The sequence below is a fragment of the Cavia porcellus genome, unplaced genomic scaffold (genome assembly GCF_034190915.1).
Source record: "Cavia porcellus strain 051 isolate PalLab524CR breed Dunkin Hartley unplaced genomic scaffold, mCavPor4.1 scaffold_21, whole genome shotgun sequence".
NCBI lineage: Eukaryota > Metazoa > Chordata > Mammalia > Rodentia > Caviidae > Cavia > Cavia porcellus.
The window spans coordinates 37,314,683-37,333,943 of NW_026947504.1; the positions used below are offsets into that span (position 1 = coordinate 37,314,683).

General features: G+C 41.5%; 1 protein-coding gene across 4 annotated transcripts in view; it reads left to right on the plus strand.

Moving 5' to 3' along the window:
* Uspl1 (ubiquitin specific peptidase like 1) overlaps nt 1-14,585 on the plus strand; it is a 33,800-nt gene extending 19,215 nt beyond the window's left edge. Inside the window, exons 7-10 of one of the 4 annotated variants that reach the window (XM_063232574.1) lie at nt 2,865-2,990; nt 8,392-8,549; nt 12,340-12,474; nt 12,548-14,585. In XM_063232574.1, the coding sequence (XP_063088644.1) occupies nt 2,865-2,990; nt 8,392-8,549; nt 12,340-12,474; nt 12,548-14,403 (2,275 nt within the window). In that variant the 3' untranslated portion in view covers nt 14,404-14,585. The remainder of the gene's footprint in view (nt 1-2,864; nt 2,991-8,391; nt 8,550-12,339; nt 12,475-12,547) is intronic. The other 3 variants (XM_063232575.1, XM_063232576.1, XM_063232577.1) reach the window with 3 other exon arrangements.
* Nucleotides 14,586-19,261: the final 4,676 nt, after the last annotated feature.

The following is a 19,261-nucleotide window of genomic DNA, read 5'->3' on the forward strand; positions in this document are numbered from 1 at the left end:
AAAAACCCATGGTTTGATGAGAGAATGTTAATAGTTTTTGTAAGAATTTTAATGTTCTCATGTTGTGAACACCTGCTCAGGAGGCTGAGGCAGGAGGATCCCAAGTTTGAGATCAGCCTGGGCAGTTTAGACTGTCTCACATTTTCAAAAAGGCAAGGAATATGGTTCAGCAGTAGCACACTTGTCTGGCCTGCACAAGGCCCTGGGTTCGTTCTGTCTCTGGCACCACAAAGAAGCAGCAACAGACTTCTTTAGTGGGGCATGTGCACATTTTGCCATTACTTCCTGTGGTCCCATGAGAATGTTCCTGTACCTGAACTGTGTCAGCCATAAATTGTGTTTCCCTAAGCCTAGTGGTTAAGGGTTAGAGAGGCTGTGGTGATACACAAGGCCCTCAGACTGGCATTTGTGAGAAGTGGCATGGAGAAAAAGGCCTAGATTCTTTGGCCTCTGTACACCTACCAAGTCGGGGGAGTTAGGTTCTAGGAGATCAGTGAACGGGGCAGGTGTTGATCAGAATGCCCTTACTGAGCTGTACCTGAGAAGGTTGCTGGCTGGCAGTGAAAAGATGACCAGCTTGCCCTTTTGGTCATTTATTCACATTATTAAAATAAAGATAAATCTTTTCATTACTAGTTAACGTTATGAAGTTACTATTATGAAATAAAAATGTGATAAAAATACTAGATATTCATGATGTGATTACAGTATGGGGTTCTTTGTAGTTACGTATTTATTTTTGAGACAGTCTTAGTATGTAGTTCAGAGTGGCCCTGACCACACTATGGAGCAACATGGCCTTGAACTCCTTGTGATTGTCCTGCCACAGCCTCTGAAGTGCCATGATTACGTGTGTGCTCCACCATGTTCAGCTTTTGTATTTAGGGAACAAACCGAATTTTCTTTAAGATACTGCTATAGACTCTAGAGTCCAGGAATTGCAGGCCACAGAAACTATTTTTTAACCTGTTAAATTTGTAATTCTTAGAACAGTATGAGAATGTGTTACTTATACCAGGAAGAGAATAACGGTAAGCAGGTAGGGCTGAGGGAAGATCCCTGTTTGGAGGTGTTAAACGTCTGCTCAGGTAACTCAGAGCCCTACTTAACAGGTGAGGACACTACAGTTTGAAAAGACTGAGCAGGTGCCTCAGGGCACTAGTAAGTGTAGCAATCAGGAGGAACAGTTTAGGTCTTCTAGCCCCAGGGCTTTCTTGAAAGCTCACTGTAGTAGATTCATAATCACCTCTTGGATTTGAAGTAATGTAAATAAGGTTAATGATTACAGTCAGCTTAATTACACATCCTAGTAATTTGATAGCTTTTCATTGAGGATGTTCTGTGTGCCAGGAACTCACTTAGCTGTCGGAGATAACGCCTCCCTGCCGAATTCAGACTGCTGGTTACTTAGGGAGATGGTACATGAAACAGAGGGCTGTTGATCAATGTGGTCTTTTAGCTCCTTTACATTATCTTTGTATACAAGATGGTAATGGAGCACCTAGAGGTGTGTAGAGACCAAGCCCCGAGTGCCCAGGGGAAGAATCTGCAGCCATTTGTGTTTACATTTTGGTTTTGTTTCTTTAAAATACTTTTTCTTCTAAAAATAAAAAGTTAACAGAGAAAAGCAGCAGCATATCACTAACTATATTTCAGTGTTATAACTTAAAAACTGCATACCGTGAGGATCTGCCCCTCCGTCTCTCTGTTTTGGGGCTGCTTGGTTCAGGAAGTCTATTTTGGAGGGAAACACCTGGCTGTTGGAGGCACGCTGCTTCAGTTTGTCATCCAGCACCGGGAGTGTTCTGCGTATTTCAGTTCCCTCTGTAAAATGGGTGCATGCGTAATTCCTGCCACGTAGGTGTGTTCGGAAGTAAGTGCCTGCCGCTGCACCTTGCCTTGCACAGGCACCTCAGGAGACACGGAGAGTGTTAACGCTCTGTTTGCTGAGACAACTCTTCTTTTACAAAATAAAGAATAGCCTTTATTTATAATTGTCTTTGAGAATGAAGAATTTTAACAGAATTCAAGCAGTACATTTGTTCATGCCTTTCTGTTGCTTTGTATTTAAAATGCTAGCTTTCCTGAGAATATATTTCTAACAGCCAGTGCTTTTTTTGTTTATGAATATGTCAATATTTTTTATTTTGTAAAAAGGCTAGTGTCTTTCTGACAGTATATAACTGCTCTTTAAATATACTTTTATTAAAGTGGGTACAGCTGAAGTTCAGTGTGCATCTTAAAAAGTCTTTAGATGACGTGCTATCAAGTAGACTAAAGTGCAGGTTTAGAACTTGGGTAACCTCTGAGAATGCAAAATCCTTCCACAACTAATGCCGTAATTCTTCTAAAGATCAAGCAAATTAAGTTGTATGTATTCCTCACTATACATTGAAGGCACCCCTTTTCATTTTTGGTTGTCTGTAGTAGCCAGCCAGGTTGAGCTGAATAAGAGATGAGCTCTTAAGTTCGATAGCCTGAGAAAGCTGATCTCAGCAGAGGGCTTTCCTGCTTCTCCTTAGGGCGCTTAGCAGTGTCTGGAGACATCAATTACGCTATTGGGGGCTGATGCGGGTGTGGATGAGAGTCCAGAGGTGAAGCTGGACATTCTCCAGCGCACAGAACAGTGTTCACAGCAAGGAGTTATCTGGTGCAGAATACGGCACACTGCCCTGCCTTTCATACTTGCTTATGTCCAGAACTGAAAAACTAAGAGAGCTTTCTTACAACGAATTGGGAGAACATCACCTTACTAATACATGACTTGGGAAAATAAAGGGTATGAATAAGCAAAGGGAGGGATTGTTTCCGCACTGGTTTAAATTTATGTAAATGATTCTCATCAGTGTCTTCTACTTTCATAGGTGTGTGAAGAATCTGGTCACCTTTACAAATGTCATCCCTAAGTGGCACCCACTTAATGCTGCCCATTTTGGCCCGTGTAACAGATGCAACAGTAAATCACAGATAAGAAAAATGGTATTGGAAAAGTGAGTTAAAATTGTCCTATAATTTTGCTTTTGTAAGAAAAAATTTCAATATGTTGAATTGAAAGTGGCAACTAAAACCTAGCTTTCAGAAGTTGGAGCTGGCCTATAGTAGGAATTGCCAGATCAGGAGCCGTGTCCCCAGGGAAAGGGACTGCCGCAGTGAGCGGCCACTGGAGCAGTGACTGGTTATCCGGCCCGTCCTCCTGGTGTCTTTCCTCTTGTGTTTGCCCTTTTTTTCCCCACTGTATGAATATTAGACTTCAAGTTTTTCCTCCTGCTACATTTCTGAAGTCACCAGAATCCTGAGACTTCTTTCATTGTGAGAACCAAATGATTCAAAGGTGATCTATCAGGTTTCTGTCTCGTCTCAGATTTGGCCTGCTGGTGGCTGATTACCTTGTACACTGCCTGCCGCCCTACAGTAGACATGTTTGGTCAGAACTGCCTTGTCCAGTGTTACCAGAGTCACTGTTTTATACTCGTGGGTCAGTTCCATCTTGAGCAGCTCTCTCATAACCCGCTTCCCATGCACCCGTCCTCTTCAACATTCGTTTTAAGTCTAACTGCATTCTAGAAATGAGTGTAATGTAACAAAGAACTAGTGCCCTTAACTTCTGGTGACCTTGAATCTGCCAGAAACTCCTCAGAATCCTTCCCAGCGTTTGTCCTCACTGAACTAATAATTTAGCTGGGAATTTAATACTGCCAGAAAACTCGAGAGAAAGCGAGAACAGGAATCTCCAGGTTTCTACTTCAAGATAAAGTTGACTGGGACACGGCAAAGAGACACTTTGCTGCTGTCCTGCCTGTCGTGGTCTACTCTGTTGTTGGTGGTTGAGGGTGAGGATGCCTTTAGCAGCACCGGCTCATCTCTGTCCTTCCAGTGGAAGTGTGTTTTTGTTACAGCTGTACTCAGTGTTGGTGTTGTTATCCATACACATGTATTTCTCCCCAGCCAAGTAGTAGACAAGGTTATGTTTTATTCTCTAACACTTCTTTATTCCTAAAATGGGCTTGTGTTCTCACTTTCTTTATTACACATTATGAATTTTCTTAATAAATGATTTAAACACCTCCCCTTGCCCCCCCCCCGGGGGGTGGGAGTGACAGTCTTGCTTAAATTTGCCACCCTCTGACCTTCCTGAGTTGAGTGGCTGGGGTTCAGCACTGGCTCCTCTTTTCCACACTGTCACTTCCCAGCCCGCCGTTAGCCTGGGCCTTATCGCATAGTCCACAGCATCTGTCGCCTGTAAACACTGGGTTCTCAGGGACTTTGGTGGCACCAATACCGCCCAGCAGTGCGCTTGTTCCGCGGCACTCAGGTGATTACTTCATCTGCTCTGCTGCTTGCCCTGCAGCGTCTCCATATTCTCAATATTTACTGACTCCTTGTTTGTTCATTTTCTTTGTGTTTTATCTTTTTGGCTAGTACCTGTTTTTGTCCTTCACTATCATGTGATTCCAACTGAGTGGAGGCGAGGTGGGAAGGAAGAGAGTGCCTTGAACCTGCTTTTGCCATTAGTTTCTGAATTGTCTGAGTGGTTAGAGATCCTTCCATGGCAATCAGGCAGAAAGGCGGCAGGATGTGGCCATCTGCTGTCTTCCACTGGGCTGTGGGATTGCTTGAGGCTCCTTGATGCATATAATTTCATGTGACATTTATATTTGCTTTTTCTCAAGCCTCAGGATTAAGGAAATTGTTTAAGTGTTGCTCGGTTGTGTAGATTTGACTGCATTGCAACATATACTTTTTAATTATAATGATACCTTGGTTTACTTGTATTGAGGATTCATGCTTTGGTCAGGAAACTTACCCATGAGGTAAAACAGTCTTTTCAGTCAAAGATGCTTCAAGTTCTACTGGGATGCATAAGCAAAATTTGTAATTTGGACATTTCTTGTGTTCTTCAGTAATAAACTGAATTTTCATGAGGTTTCACTCATTTTGAATGACAAAATCTTTATATAGTCCTTCATAGATTTTTACTTTGAAATTTGTATAAACTTGACTTGGTATCTAATGAAATTTAGGAAAAAACTTAATAAACTTTTTTAGGTATAACTTAAAAGTAATTAATAATCCCTATCTTTGATAATGCCCCCATTAGAAAAAACAAGCCCATTGATAAATCAGATAACTGATACCTAGTGAGTACAAACCTGCTCCTTTTAAGTGTTTTGGAATTACATTCAGTGCATGTGGCACACCAGGTTCTTAGAATGAGACCTAATTGCGATTCTGAAGCTTTTGAAGTGAACTCAGTATTGCCACAGTCTCCTTGAGAAGTCTGGCCGTAGCTTGCAGTTTTAACTGATTTTTTTCACCCTTTAAAGCAACTTGTGTTTATTGAATTTACTTAGGTGTCTCATTTTGAGGCTTTGAATTTTTTTAAGCAGGTAAACTATACCCTCCCCTACAACATGTTAAGCAGAAACACTGATGTGTAGAAAAGTTTAAATTGTATTTGCTAATTTAAGTTTTCATTGTTTGACAGAAAATGGCTTATCACTTATTTATAAGGTTTTAGAAATTTCTCGGGGCTAGGGATTTAGCTCAGCGGCATAAGCACCTGCCTTGCAAGCAGGCGGTTGTGAGTTTAGTCCCTGGTACCAATTCAAAAAAAACCAGAAATTTCTCCCAAAAAGTGTGTAAACCTTTGTCAAATTTTTCTAATGATGTGTTACATGTTAGTATGGTCAGTTGCAGTTATTTGAATTGCTCATTTTATTCATATTTTCATGTCAGGTTGTGAAATAGTTGAAATGATATAATAGACTTTAAAATGCAATGAGATTTAAAAATTACATTTGCAGGTCTTTTTATGCCTAAAGTTTACCTTACTGCTGTTCAGATGTATACAATATTCACATTGTTAAGGTTCCCTGTTCGGAAATAATGGAGATTGTCACATAGCTGGAAGGAAAATAAGCATATGCTTCAGACCGTTGGCGCATGTGGGGGCTGTCGATTGTGGTATGGCTGCTGGCCCCCTGCTGCCCCTCGGAAGCCGGGGTTAGTTTGGTTTCTCTCTTTCCAGTGTTTTTCTTTTCCTGAATTAAGTCTCATGTTAGGTGAAGGCAGGTAGGTCTAGGCTCTTGCTGACTTTTGGTTCCACTTCTGCGAATCTGTTCCAGCCAAGGTTTTTTTGTTGTTCTGGTTGTTGTCTTCCCCCACCGCACCCAATACTTAAGCAAAACCTAGCTTGCTGTCTAGAGCTCTGAGCATTACTGTGTCTCTGACCCTCCAGTAGTAAGGGCAGACAGAAGCCTGAGAACAAAACCTGGGGCAAATTTCTGTCCTCATCTAAGAGTCTGGAAATGAGACAGGTTGGAGCATTGGGTGGGAAAATATGTACGGAGACCCTGAGAGTCTTGAAGTTCCAAAGAGGAACAAGAAGAGAAAAGAGGAAAGTATATTGTGTAGTTAACTCTAAGGTAGCACTGCTTGTAGCTGCACCATTTCTTCTGTATGCTACTAAGAAACAAATGCGCCTTTTTAAGCTCTGTGGGATCAGTGATAAGGTGCATCTCAGACTCAGTAAAATGCAGGGGAGGATAGAATTGATTTGGCCTTGAACTGAGCGTTTGGAGAATTTCAGTTACAAGGTTGTCTGGGAGGGGCGGGGGTGGCTCAGGAGCAGGAGGACAGGCTGGGAGCTTTGCCTCCTGTTGGGTGGAAGCTGGTGGAATGGTGTGAAGCGCTTCCTGCTGGCCCTCAGATAGCACTGGTGTAGTAAGTCAGTTTGTTGGCAGGGAGGCAAGTATAATGAAGAGGGTGTTTGCAAATTTATGTAGTTACTCTGGTGACTTTTTGTTGTTGGTGGTGCTAACATCAAATTTCTAACCTAGCTAGATTGCAAAGGAGCTTCTGAGAATTTACTTGCATTTAGTTAGAATTTGAATATATGCGTACTATGTCTGAGGAAGTAGGCTGTGAGTTTTAGTCTTGGCAGTATTTTACTAAGTCACAAAAGAATAGAAGGCTTAAAATGTATAAAAAGCACAAAAATCTCAAGTACAGTTATATAGGTTATTTCTGTTAATACATGTCTTAATTTTCCACGTGTGAGCTCATGTAAGTTTAGGAAACTTGAACTAGGATTGTGAAAATCGTTAATAACTAATTTCAAAACATAGGTTGAAAGATCTAGTTCACCCAAGGGAACTAGATGTTAGCCATATTTTAATTTTTAGCTTTATTTAATTTTAATTTATTTACTTTTTAATATTTTACACAAAAGGCAAGTGTAATCATTATGTATAGCTAAAATGTACCAATAAATTTAACCAAAATAAAGGCAGCTATCGTTTATATATCTAGTAGTGAGAATAAATCAAGTCTTACTGTGAATCATTGATACTGAGATCCAAACTCAATGATAGGAAGTAAGGAATACATTTAAAAATTGATAACATGGTAGATCTTATAATTATGACATCTTGGATTCAGTGGAAATGGTATAAAAATTGGTGGAAAAGAGGTCAATGTTGCAGACAGTGTCTAGGCCTTGGTAGGCAAGTGAGTTAAATTGCTGGTACCAAAAGAATTTTTGCTTTTGAGGATTTAATTATTCTCTAACAAAAAGATTGACAAAGAGTAGTTTACAAATTACCCCTTCTCATTCTGAACATTGTAGACATTTATTTCAAATGAATAAATTTGAAGTTTATTTCAAATGAATAAATTTTGATAAGCTATGGTAAGTTTTGACAGTTTTAAATATTAGGAAAAGGAGTGCTCAACACTTTTTTAACTCCTGAGAACTTTGTTTAGGTGAGTCCTGTCTCCTATCTGGATTCTATTTTCTGGTTTGACAATAGTGGTGAAATGTATTTTTGAAATTATGGATATCTTGAAATTTATAACACATCAACCCAGTGTTTTATTTTCTTCTACTTAGTTACAAATTAAACTTTTCCGACATAAAACTGTTAATTGACTGGATCTCTCTTGTCTTACCAGAGAGAAAAAGGCAAAATCAATGTTTATTTGACTATCTTAGGTTTATTACCTAGTTTTGTATATTACTTACCCATATAACAATTTGGGAACTTGAAGCAAAGTACTGAAAGGTGTGGATTTTTTCCTTTTAATTCTACAAAATAGCTACTGTGAGATCGTTAAAGCATTGTTTCTGTTTACAGGGCATTTTTTCTGTAATGGTCTGTAGTCTTACTGCATGATGGCTTCCAACTGTCAGTGATACCATTGCAAAAAGTTTAGTGTTACATACTTCTTAGGGTGAATTCTGTATTCGAATTAAGGCACACATCTGGAGGGCCTGAGGAACAATAAATCCCATCAGCTTTGCAGACCTTAGCCTGTCTGGTTGACTTCAGATCATTTTTGTATAAGCAGACACATAGCATTAAACTCGACTTCTCCTGCCTTCTCCCCTAGAGTGTCTCCCATATTCATGGTGCACTTCGTGGAGGGGCTGCCACGGAATGATCTGCAGCACTACGCATTTCATTTTGACGGCTGTCTTTATCAAGTAGCGTCTGTAATCCAGTACCAAGCAAATGACCATTTCATAACATGGATTTTACATGCAGATGGTAAGTGCTTAAGTTTTTTTGTAATAATAAGCATAGAAACCAAAACATTTAGTGGACTTTTTTTTTTTAATGATAACCTTTGCCTTGACTTATTTTTTGTCTATTCTGGCCTTTGCCTTTAATTCTTCTGCCCATCTCCCTTTAAAGTTTGATGGGTTAGTATGCTTTTTAACTCTTCCATTGTGTACCCTGCAGGCATATGCATCATGTGTATTTTAGACAAAGGATGAAATCATATACTACTGTTATTTTGCAGTTTTCTCTTTTCCACTTAATTTCTTTTATAAAATCACTTGTATCCTGTAATCTCAGCACTCAGGAGGCTGAGTCAGGAGGATCGATGAAAATTCAAAGGTAAACTAAACTACACAGTGAACTCACTCAAAAAATCAAAAATAAATAAAATTAGTTGTGTAATAGTATATGTTTAATAAAGAGAAGTGAATGTTGAAAATTCTACGTTTTTAGATACCTTACACTTTTAAAAGGAAAATACATCAAAGTGAAGATTCTTAATTGAGAACAGCAAAAATAAGTTTTACTTAGTTGGCTGTTGTAAATATGAACAAAATAAATTCCACTTTTGTTTTGTTTTACTTAGAGATAGGGTCTTGCTGTGTAGGACCTTGTACTCATGGTGATCCTCCTGCCTCAGCCTCCCCAGTGCTGGGATTACAGGCATGGTCTACTATGCCTGTGGAATTCTGCATAGACTATTAGATATTAAACTGTGTGGCTCTTCTGTCACTGAAGCAGCATCAGAAATCATAGTTTGCTAACAAGTTCAGTCAAGGTAACACCTTTACTTAGCTTCTCAATGTAAGGCTGAATAGGTACAATCCACAGGCTAGGGGGCTTTTTTTCCTTCTAGTTGTTTTCTGGGGTTTAGTTCTGGCTTTGTTTCCTTCCGGGGTTTTTTTGTCTTTAGATAAGATGATTCTTCATAGAGCAGTGATGGCAGCCTTTTAGAGACTGAGTGCCAGAATGCAGCCCAGAACCCACTTACTTACTGCAAAATACCACACTGTAATTAAACCTGAATTCTGGGGTTTTAGTGTAGAAAAAGCAACTCGTGTGTTAACGTCTTTTGTTTTAAATGAAAAACACAGTAACATGCGTGCCATCAGTGTGCCACCACTGCCTTAAGAGTGTGGCATCAGGCCCTTGATGTTTGGATATAATAACCGTTTTCCATTGTCTGAGCACTTTTCCAAGTTGATGTGTTCCTCCTGCAGTGGTTTGGATGGATGGATGGATGATGGAATAAAAGACACAGGTCAAACTGAAACACATTGTAATGTGATTACTTACCTTGAAGCTTTACCCTACACCAGAATTTGGCAGGAAGTAAATTTTCAGTATGTTAAAACAAAAAACCAGCGTACTTCAACTTTGATTGCCCTCCAGGGAATGTAAAATCCACTTCAAGTACAGTGTCGTTTCCAGTCCTGACAGCATGTAAGAATTATTTGCTCAACTTCTAAAAATTGTCCAGATTCTTATCACAAATCAGACTTAGGATCTGGGTCCAAATACTAGTATTGTTTGTTCTTTGTTTTTTGGGCAGTGTTTTTGTTTTTGAAACAGGTTCTTGCTGTGTAGTCCAGGCTGGCCTCAACCTGAGGCGACCCTTGCAAGTGCTGGGATTATAGTTGTGTGCCACCACATCCACCAGTACTGTTGTAAGAGTTCTCCAGGTGATTCTTGTGTGTTCATGATAGAAACTAAAAGTCCAGAGTTTCAGTGGTTATAAAATCGGGGATTCTGGAAGTACATAGTCATGTAAAACACAAAACCTCTGAATGGCTTTGTTTGTTTGTAGGGACAGGTTGCACCTCTGAGCTATCAGACTTAACCATCCGAACCCATACTTCTGTTGTGTGCTCTACTCAGTTTACTTTGTTTCTATCAGATAGTATACTTTAGTAAACATTTTACTCTTGGTTTTAATTTTTCTCTTTAGGAAAAGACTTTTAATATGTCGGATCCTGGGCTTGTTTATTATTCTCACTGACTAACTTTAGAAACTGGCTAGTCTATCAGCAACTAAATTGGCCTGAAGTGGTAGCTCTTTCTCCTTTAACTCCCCTGTTCAGGATTAGTCCCTGTGGGATGCCTCGAAACCTGTGCCCGATAATGGGTTTCTCACACTGAAGAGTGAATAGGATGGACACACTGTGTCAGGAAAAACTGCGTTTTCTCTGCGTGCTTCCAGAAATCCGTTTTAGAAAGGAGGGACGCTTATGCACAGGAGGAGGGGAAGGAAACCAGCACGCTTTGCACGCTTCAGCATCTGTAAACACCTGGCTATGTTAAAGATGCTGGGTTGGTGGTCTCTTCTCTGCTGCTGAGACAGCGTGTCCTAGAACACTGTACTCCCTTTAAAAAGTAAGAGTGGTGTGGTTGCTCACTGCTGTAATAGAAGGCACAGAAAATGTTTCATAGTGCATGTGGTGATGTTTGACATCATTTTATTTACCACTTTTAATTTCATAGGAACAGCTACCTAGTAGCTGTGCCACAGTTCTCATGACATTTTACCTTTTGTCCTTGTTTTTGTTTCATAAATACATACTGACATACACAGTGGGGATCAGTACTAACAGCGCAGAGGACTGTTGATCAGTGGAGAGTTGTTACTCACCCAGGCCCCTGGTTAGCTCTTCTCAGACTGTCCCGTGGTGGTGAGCGAAGTAAAGCACAGCTCCCCTTAACAGCCATCACCTGTCGTTCGTAGCCGTCTTCCTTTGCTTGCACGTTTTATTGTGGCAATGTATACGTAAAATTTACCATTAACTCAACATTAAATTTATAATTCATTGGTATTAAATGCAAAGGTTTGTACAACCATCAATTTCTGAAACTCTTTCATCATCCCAAACTGAAACTCATTAAGCGTTAACTCCCTGCCCTTTCCAGCTCTGGTAACCACTCTTCCCCTTGTCTCTGAATTTGATGACCCTTAGGTTCCTCTTTTAAGCAGAATCATACAGAATTTGTCACCGTGTGTCCTGTTTCATTTAGGATATTTTCTAAGTTCATCCATGCTATGGCACATTAAAAATTCCCTTTTTAAAGCTTAGTGATAATCAGTTATGTGTATTAACCTTTGGATTACTGGTGGACATTTGGGTTTTTATGTTTTAGCTATTGTGAAGAGTACTGCTGTTGCTTAATGGCTATTGAGGTCCTATTTTCAGTTCTTTTGGATATATACCTACAAGTAGCATTGTCAAGTCTTATGGTACTGCCAACATTTGTTATTTATTTTCACAAGTTTCTCCACATCTGTCAGCATTTGTTATTTTTTTTTCTAATAGGTGTCTTTTCCTCCCTAGAAATAGTTTAAGCAAGAACCTTCCTTACTTATTATGCCTTAGTTTGCTCAGAATGACCCTTCCTACTGCCTCACTGAAATTGTACAGGCAAAAGTAACTTTCCATGACCAGATGTTAGAAATAATGGGCTCGTCACAGGTTTTCATCTCAGTATTAAGGTGTTTTTAGACTGTAGACAACATACCTAGTCCTTTTTTCCCTTGGATTTGCATCTCTTTCCTGCTTGAAAAATGAGAAGGCACGAACTCAGAAACTGAAACAGGTTATGTTGTGTTTCAGATAACAAACTTCGTTAGGTCAAACATTCATACAGATGAAGCAACTTATTCTATTTTCTAATATTGTTGGATAAATTTGGTGATGGTATATTTTAAGGCCCAAAAGTTAAATATAACTGGTCTTGATTTTTGTATTTTAGAAAAGAATGTAAACTGTCCAACAAACTGCTTTAGTTTTTCAGATTTCTTCAGATGTGAGCCTAACTTTTGTCACCCAGATAGGGACTTCTACATTTGGTAGGGAAGAGTGGCGACAGGAATCAGGCGTGTGTGGAGGGAGTTCTTTGCTGGGGATTCAGCAGTGCAGCGGTGAGGAGGCCAGCAGGGGAGGTGGGGAGGCGTCTGTGCATGTCTAACTCTGACTCCCTTTTCTGTCCCTCAGGTAGTTGGCTGGAGTGCGATGACCTGAAGGGGTTATGTGCTCAAAAGCATGAGAAATTTGAAGTTCCTGCTTCAGAAATACACATCGTTATTTGGGAAAGAAAAACAGCTGAAGCTTCAGATGAAGAAGCTGCCTGCCTTGCGCTTGCGAAGACTAACGAGCAGCAGGCTTCTGGGGAAGCGCCGCCAGCGTCTCCCGTGTCCCACCCTCTGGGTCAGGCTGCCTCGGCAGAGGCGTCCTCGGGCACGCTCCCCACAGCTGTGTCCCTTGCTTCTCACGCTGTTCCACAGCACAGAGATGTGGCTCATGAAGATTGTGTATGTCCAGATCCAAAAGTTTTGGCTGACAATAGTATTTCACCTCTGACACTTGAAGGATCTGTCTTGAAAACTGCCTCAGTGACATCCCTACCAGAAAACACACCTGTAGCAGAAAATACAGCGCTTGGTAAGATGAGCACTTCACAGTTGAAAGGATCACCAGTGGATTCTTCCGTGTCAGCTCCATGTAAAGCCCAGGCTGTGGATTTAAGTTTCCCGTTGCAAGTTGTAAATACACACACGCAGTTGGTTCCGCTGAATAGGGAGGATTCTGCAGGTGCTCAGCCTGTGAGTAATGGTTGTGCCACTGGTCTTGTACAGGTGGTGAAGCCAGTGGAAGTTAAAAAGGACACTCAGTTAAAACAATCCCTTCCGTGGAAAATTGAGAAATTAAAACCAGATTCACCTTCTCTATCTCACATATCTAATTTGACGAAAAAAGAAGCCACAGCAGATCCACAGACCATAAAAGCCAAATCATCACTGAATCAGCCCCCAAAAGAAAATCAGAAAAAACCATTTGTGGGAAGTTGGGTTAAAGGCCTCCTAAGCAGGGGTGCTTCTTTTATGCCAGCTTGTGTTTCAGCTCATAATAGAAACACTGATTTGCAGCCTTCAGTGAAAGGGGCAAGTCATTTTGGTGGCTTTAAAACTAAGCGTGCGAAGCAAAAGGCCAGCCACGAATCGAAGAAAGCCCATAGATCTGCAGCCAAGCCCTCCGCAGCCGGCAGCCCTCCCCCAGGTCTTCCCCGGCCAGAGGACACAGCTGCTGCTCCACGTGTGTGTGAGCCCGCGGCCTCAAAGCTCCCGAAGGAGCGGGACGGTGGCTCCCACGGAGCGCACCTCGGTCTCCCTCCTCATGGAAGGGAAAGTGGGGGTTCCTCAGCAGACCGCAGAGACTCGGCCGAGGGTCAGATTCATCAGCTTCGTCTAAAGCTTCTTAAAAAACTAAAGGCAAAAAAGAAGAAGTTAGCTGCCCTCATGGCTTCCCCTCAGAGTGGACCGCCTCCTAGTGAAAATCTAGAACAGGGGCCCCCGTGTGAGTCTCCAAATGATTGTGAATCAATAGAGGACTTGTTAAATGAACTGCAGTATCAGATTGATGTTGCGGATAATAAATCTGGATGTACCACTGTGACTAGTGTTTCCTCATGTAATCAGCTTCATGAAGAAATTTTAGCAGAATTACTGTCCCCAAGCATTTCAACAGAGCTCCCAGAAACTGGGGAGGCTGGCTTCAGGTATTTGGAAATGGGCGACAGCCATGTCCCAGCCCCAGAACCCACTGAATTAACTAATAATTCCCAGATTGCACACCTGAAACAGGAGCATAATTATTGCAGCCCCACCAAGAGGAGCCATTGTGAAGTCCAGGCGGTCTCGCAGACGAATGGTACCTGCGTAAGGACGTTGGCCTTGGAGAGCCCTGCTAAGACTGATCTCTTTGATGAGTTTTTTTCTACTGTGTTAACTTCTTCGGCAAATGACGCCTTAGACTTACCTCATTTTGATGACTATCTGTTTGAGAATTATTGAGTATTTGTTAACTTTAATATTTATTATTGCTGTTAGAAAACTGTACCTGTGTTTTCAGGTCGTATTTATACACTGTCCTTGTGATAACCATGAATGAAATATAAGCTGCTGAAAGTTTTACTTTTGGTCCTGCCCATGAAGCATGTAACCTATTATACAAATTAAAATAATTAGGAATTGTTTTCTCCTTATCGAGTTCATTTTGTAGTAAAGTGCTTGTAGGAGAATAAGGATTTTAAATGTGAAAGATGAAAAATGTGTCTTAATTTCTAATAATTTATATAGGGGGTGCATTAAATTTCTGGGTTTTTAAGTTGTGATTAGGTTGCTCAAGAGAAACTAGTTTGTACAGACAAGTTTTGGTGTAAAATGTATGAATGTGTGACACTTTTACTTCTGGTTCTGTGGGCTTAAGAGCCCAAGTCTTTTCTCTCCCCAGCACATTGCTGTGGAATATACACGTGCACAGTGCACTTGTCTCCTTTTCTCTCAGGACAGACGACAGCAGAAAGCTTACTAAAACCGAGTAGTAGAAAGTGATCATTAAAGGGCTGGGGATTTAGCCCAGTGGCGTAAGCACCTGCCTTGCAAGCGTGGGGTCATGAGTTTGATCCCAGTACCAAAAAAAAAAAAAAATCACTGCAGTAAGTAATCATTAAATAATCTATAAAAAGAAAAAGTAATCTCTTTATGAAGTATGCAAAGTGTTTGTGTGTTGTCAGACATACCATCTTTTTGCTCAGGACCTCTCTGAGCCTCTCTGAGATGCCAGCTCACAGTTCTGTGGGGGAGAATAACCAAGGCTCACAGAACTTGCAACATGTGGGTTCTGTTATATACAAGATGTTCACTTAAAACTCGGCATCCCTACGCGTGAGATCCTTCTGTCACGTTTGACCACTAAACATTGCCTCGATGTTAAGCTGGAGAGTGGGTTTGAACAGAAGTGGCTGGCACCGCGGTTAGAAGTGTTGAGCTTGTCATTCCTTGTTCCGCCTCTCAAGTTGCCTTTAACATTTGGACCCCCAAACAGCAGCATCACGGTAGTGATTGGCGTTAAACTCTGGCTTAAGGAGGGGAGCCAGTGGTAAAATACTTTCCAGGGGTTCATTACTTCATAACTTACTTGCCAAATTTATTTCCAAGTCTCTTTTTTTGGATTGTAAAAGTAACATATTCTGAAGAAAACTTGAGTTTTGAATCATCTTAATAACTTAGTGGTAACTGCTGCAGATACTTTGGTTTTGATGCATAGACTTTAAGAGTGAGGTCCTGGGTTTGGGGATTTAGCTCAGTGGCATAAGCGCCTGCCTTGCAAGTGTGTGATCGGGAGTTTGATCCCTGGTACCCATAAAAAAGAAAAAGACAAAAAAAAAAAGAGGTCCTATTATGATGATCTCTTTCCTTAATGCTTGGTGTTTTGCAGTATCTTGGAGTTCTGGATGCCTCTTGATAACATAAGAGTATAGACAACTTGTTTGCCAGTTTTTAGATCCCGAGATGACTTGTATATACTGTTGTGCTGCAGCAATTACCTTTTGTAAATTTTGTACAGATCGAAGTTTTATTTTTTGGAACTGGAATCACTAGATCAGTGAATATGTGTACATTTAAAGTCTTGTTTTTTTAAGATAGGGTCTTGAACTTGTTATTGTTTTCCACCTCAGTTTCCCAAGTAGCTGTTACCTGAGGTCTCCTCCCCTATACCCAGCCTGCAGTTTAAAGTCTTTAATGATGTTTTGATTGGCTTCCCTGAATCCTCTCTGGTAAGATTTTGGCGCCCTACAGAGACAGAGGAGAAAACAGGCCTTTATTGAGGGGCATGGCAGGGCTGCAGAAGAGAGGCCAGTACCTTCTAGCGAGAACGAAGAAGTGGAAGTATTTCATCAGGTCTGACTGGGAAGGGGTTTGGGAGGTGTGAAAATGACACATCAGCAGCTGATTTGAAGGAGCGGCTGCATGCACACAACAGGAAAGATTTACTGAGGGCTGCGAGTGGAGCGCTTTGTGGAGTCGAGGGATTCAAGAGGACTCCACACATGAGCAAAAATGGACCAGGAGGTTTATTTTTGGAACTAGAAGAACATAGAAGTTACTCTTGGAGAAAGTTGCTTCTCTGGGGCTGGTACCAAGTTGGGCAAGTGTCATGTTAGAGATAGCTAAACCCCAGGCTGGCAGAACCTAACACTCACCAGCTGTTGTAGTCAGTTTGCAAGGAAAACAATTTAATATAGGACACACAATTCATAAAATTACAGTAGTCATCAGTCAAATACAAAATGCAGGAAATGTGTTCACACACGAAAGACCGAAACAATCCAGCTGAGGGCCTGGATCCCATGGCGGGGTCCTGCGTGAGTCCAACTGAAGACCTAAGACTCAGCAATGTCCTCCACAAGTCCAGCTAGAGGCTTAGAACCCACAACAGTGTCTCATGCAAGTCTGCATCAAAGATCTGCACCAGGAAGGCCCAGAGGTCTGGTGAGATCCAGAAAGATCAAGGATTTGTGCTAGCAGGCTGAGGGATCTGCTCTGGAGCCAGGAAGCAACACTCGAGACCAAAGCTCCCCTGAGGAGAACTGCAGCCATCCTTAGTGACAGTGAGGTCCAAGCTCCTCTGAAGATAAAAACAGCTGAGTTCTTCACAGGAAAGCCAGTGTGACAAGCCTTTCCCAGAGAACCACCTCTTCCCTCCCAGCTCTTTTCATGCTGTTGGCGACAAGCCTCAGATGGGCCCTGTACACCCAGCACCCATCTGACTCAATTGAGCTGTGTGTTAAAAGTTGACCACCACTTAGTCCACCACACCAGCTCTAGGCGGTGACAGTGGAGGACCAAAGGGGAAACTGGCCTTGGCTTTTTGTTTACATTCCACGATTATTGAGGTGGAACATTTTTGTAACTGTTGGCTAGTTGAATTTCTTCTAAGGAATTATTTGTTCATCCTTTGTGTATTACTATTGAAGAACAAGGGCTTTTAGAGTACTGTTAAGGGTTCAGCACGGTTGTAAGCCTCAGGAAGGATAGTAAATTTTCACTCTTTGAAGAATTTATCTTTTAAATGAGGTAGGTGGTAGCGGAGATATGTACAATTCTAGGTATTTTAAGTAGTCATGAGCAAAGTCATGAAATACTGAACTAGGAAATACTGAACCATCATTGCTAGGAGAAATACAAGGTTAGGTTTCCATGAGCTTCTATAATCGTATTTTTGTAAACCAGTCAGCCATGATCTTTGTGTATGCGTGTTCCTATTCAAAGATAGCATATAATCTTAGCATTAACTTGGTAATGTTGAACTTAAGACCAAGCATTATAACTCAGGCCTGAATGAAATTTACCTAACAGGAGCTTTTCTTTTTGAGGCATATTCCAACCACCTTGTATTTGGAAATACAGCATTCAGCTCTGTGGTTGGGCCCATATGGAAAGATGCCATTAAATAGACCATAAAAACACCCATTTGATTGTGGTTTGGAAGTTGGAATAAGGACCTCAGCTGGGGGTGTGCATTCAGCAACTGAAGTGCTTTTTTGAGCATGTTCGCAAACAGCCATAAAGAGCAGAAGTGTTGATTTTTAGGGTTACATTAATTTTAAGCAAGTAGGTGAGTTTGCCAATACAGAATTTTCAGATGTGAGAATTGATGGTTAAATGGCACCCATACTGTGGAGAAGAGAGCGGGTGAGGAGGAGACCTATTTTGGACTGGATAAAGACTTGGAATGTCTTGGAGGTGGGTGACATTTGGAAAAGTTAGAGAAGTAGATATGACTGCAGTCTTGAGGAACAAGTGTTTGGCTTGTCTGGGTTGCTATAAAAGTACCTTTGGGTAATTTACCGTAATAAGTTTACTTCTCAGTTCTAGGGCCTGGGAGGTCCACGGTGAAGGCTCTAGCAGTGTTCCCACAGTGACCCACAAAGCCATTAGATGTGATACCTGTGAACGCCTTTGATCTCTTAACTCTTCCCTGCCCGCTACACTGCTCAACTCCGTGTCCTCTTTGCTGTCTTCAGTCCTCTGCTGTGGTCTCAGTCTCCCCACCCTCACCCCACCCCAATTCATGTTGGAATAAAAGTCTCCAGTGTAATACCGGAGGTCAGAACTACCGTGAGTGCTGTATGCAGCTAGGGCTGGTGGGGCAGTGGGGCTGCTGACTCGCTCTTCAAACCTTTTCTGAAGCTTAGCAGGGAAGTACTAGGTCAAGGTTTTTGTTACTGTCTTTCGGGCGGGAGATGTAGTATGTTCCTGTGTGTGCATGGGCGTTCCTGGAGAGAAACAGGTAGGTGAGAGCAGTTGCAGGAGCTAGGGATGGGATCCAGTGTAGACAGGGAAGGTGTGACCTGAAGGACCAGAAGAGTATCATCTTAATATGAGGGGAGACTCTACTAGTCACAGAGTTAGGAAACAATGGTGAGAACAAAAAACATGGCTTTTGATGATTTTCTCAGGGGAACATTTTCTCAGGGGAAGGAAGGAGTTCAGAAGTTTGCTTAAACAACTAGTTGCAGATCAGCGAGAGCTATTCCCGTAGGTCATACAAGGAACCCACTGAGTCTTTAGGAATTTAACCGAGACCAGCTAAGATGAGGCTTTTTTTGGTTTGGTTTTTGTGTTCTTTTGTGTAGCTCTTCAGGTGCAGGTTACAGAGTGGAGCGCAGGAAGCTTGGATTTGCCCCTAGTAGACAGATGGAGGAAAAAGAGAATTAAGATTTTACCTACGGGCAGTGGATATAGTTTGGATCCAGAATATCCCCCGAAGGCTGGCATACTAAATTCTCAGTCTCCAGCTGTGCCCTGCTTGGAAGCAGTAGATCCTTTAAGAATACCACAGGCCCGGGTTCATGGGATAAACTTA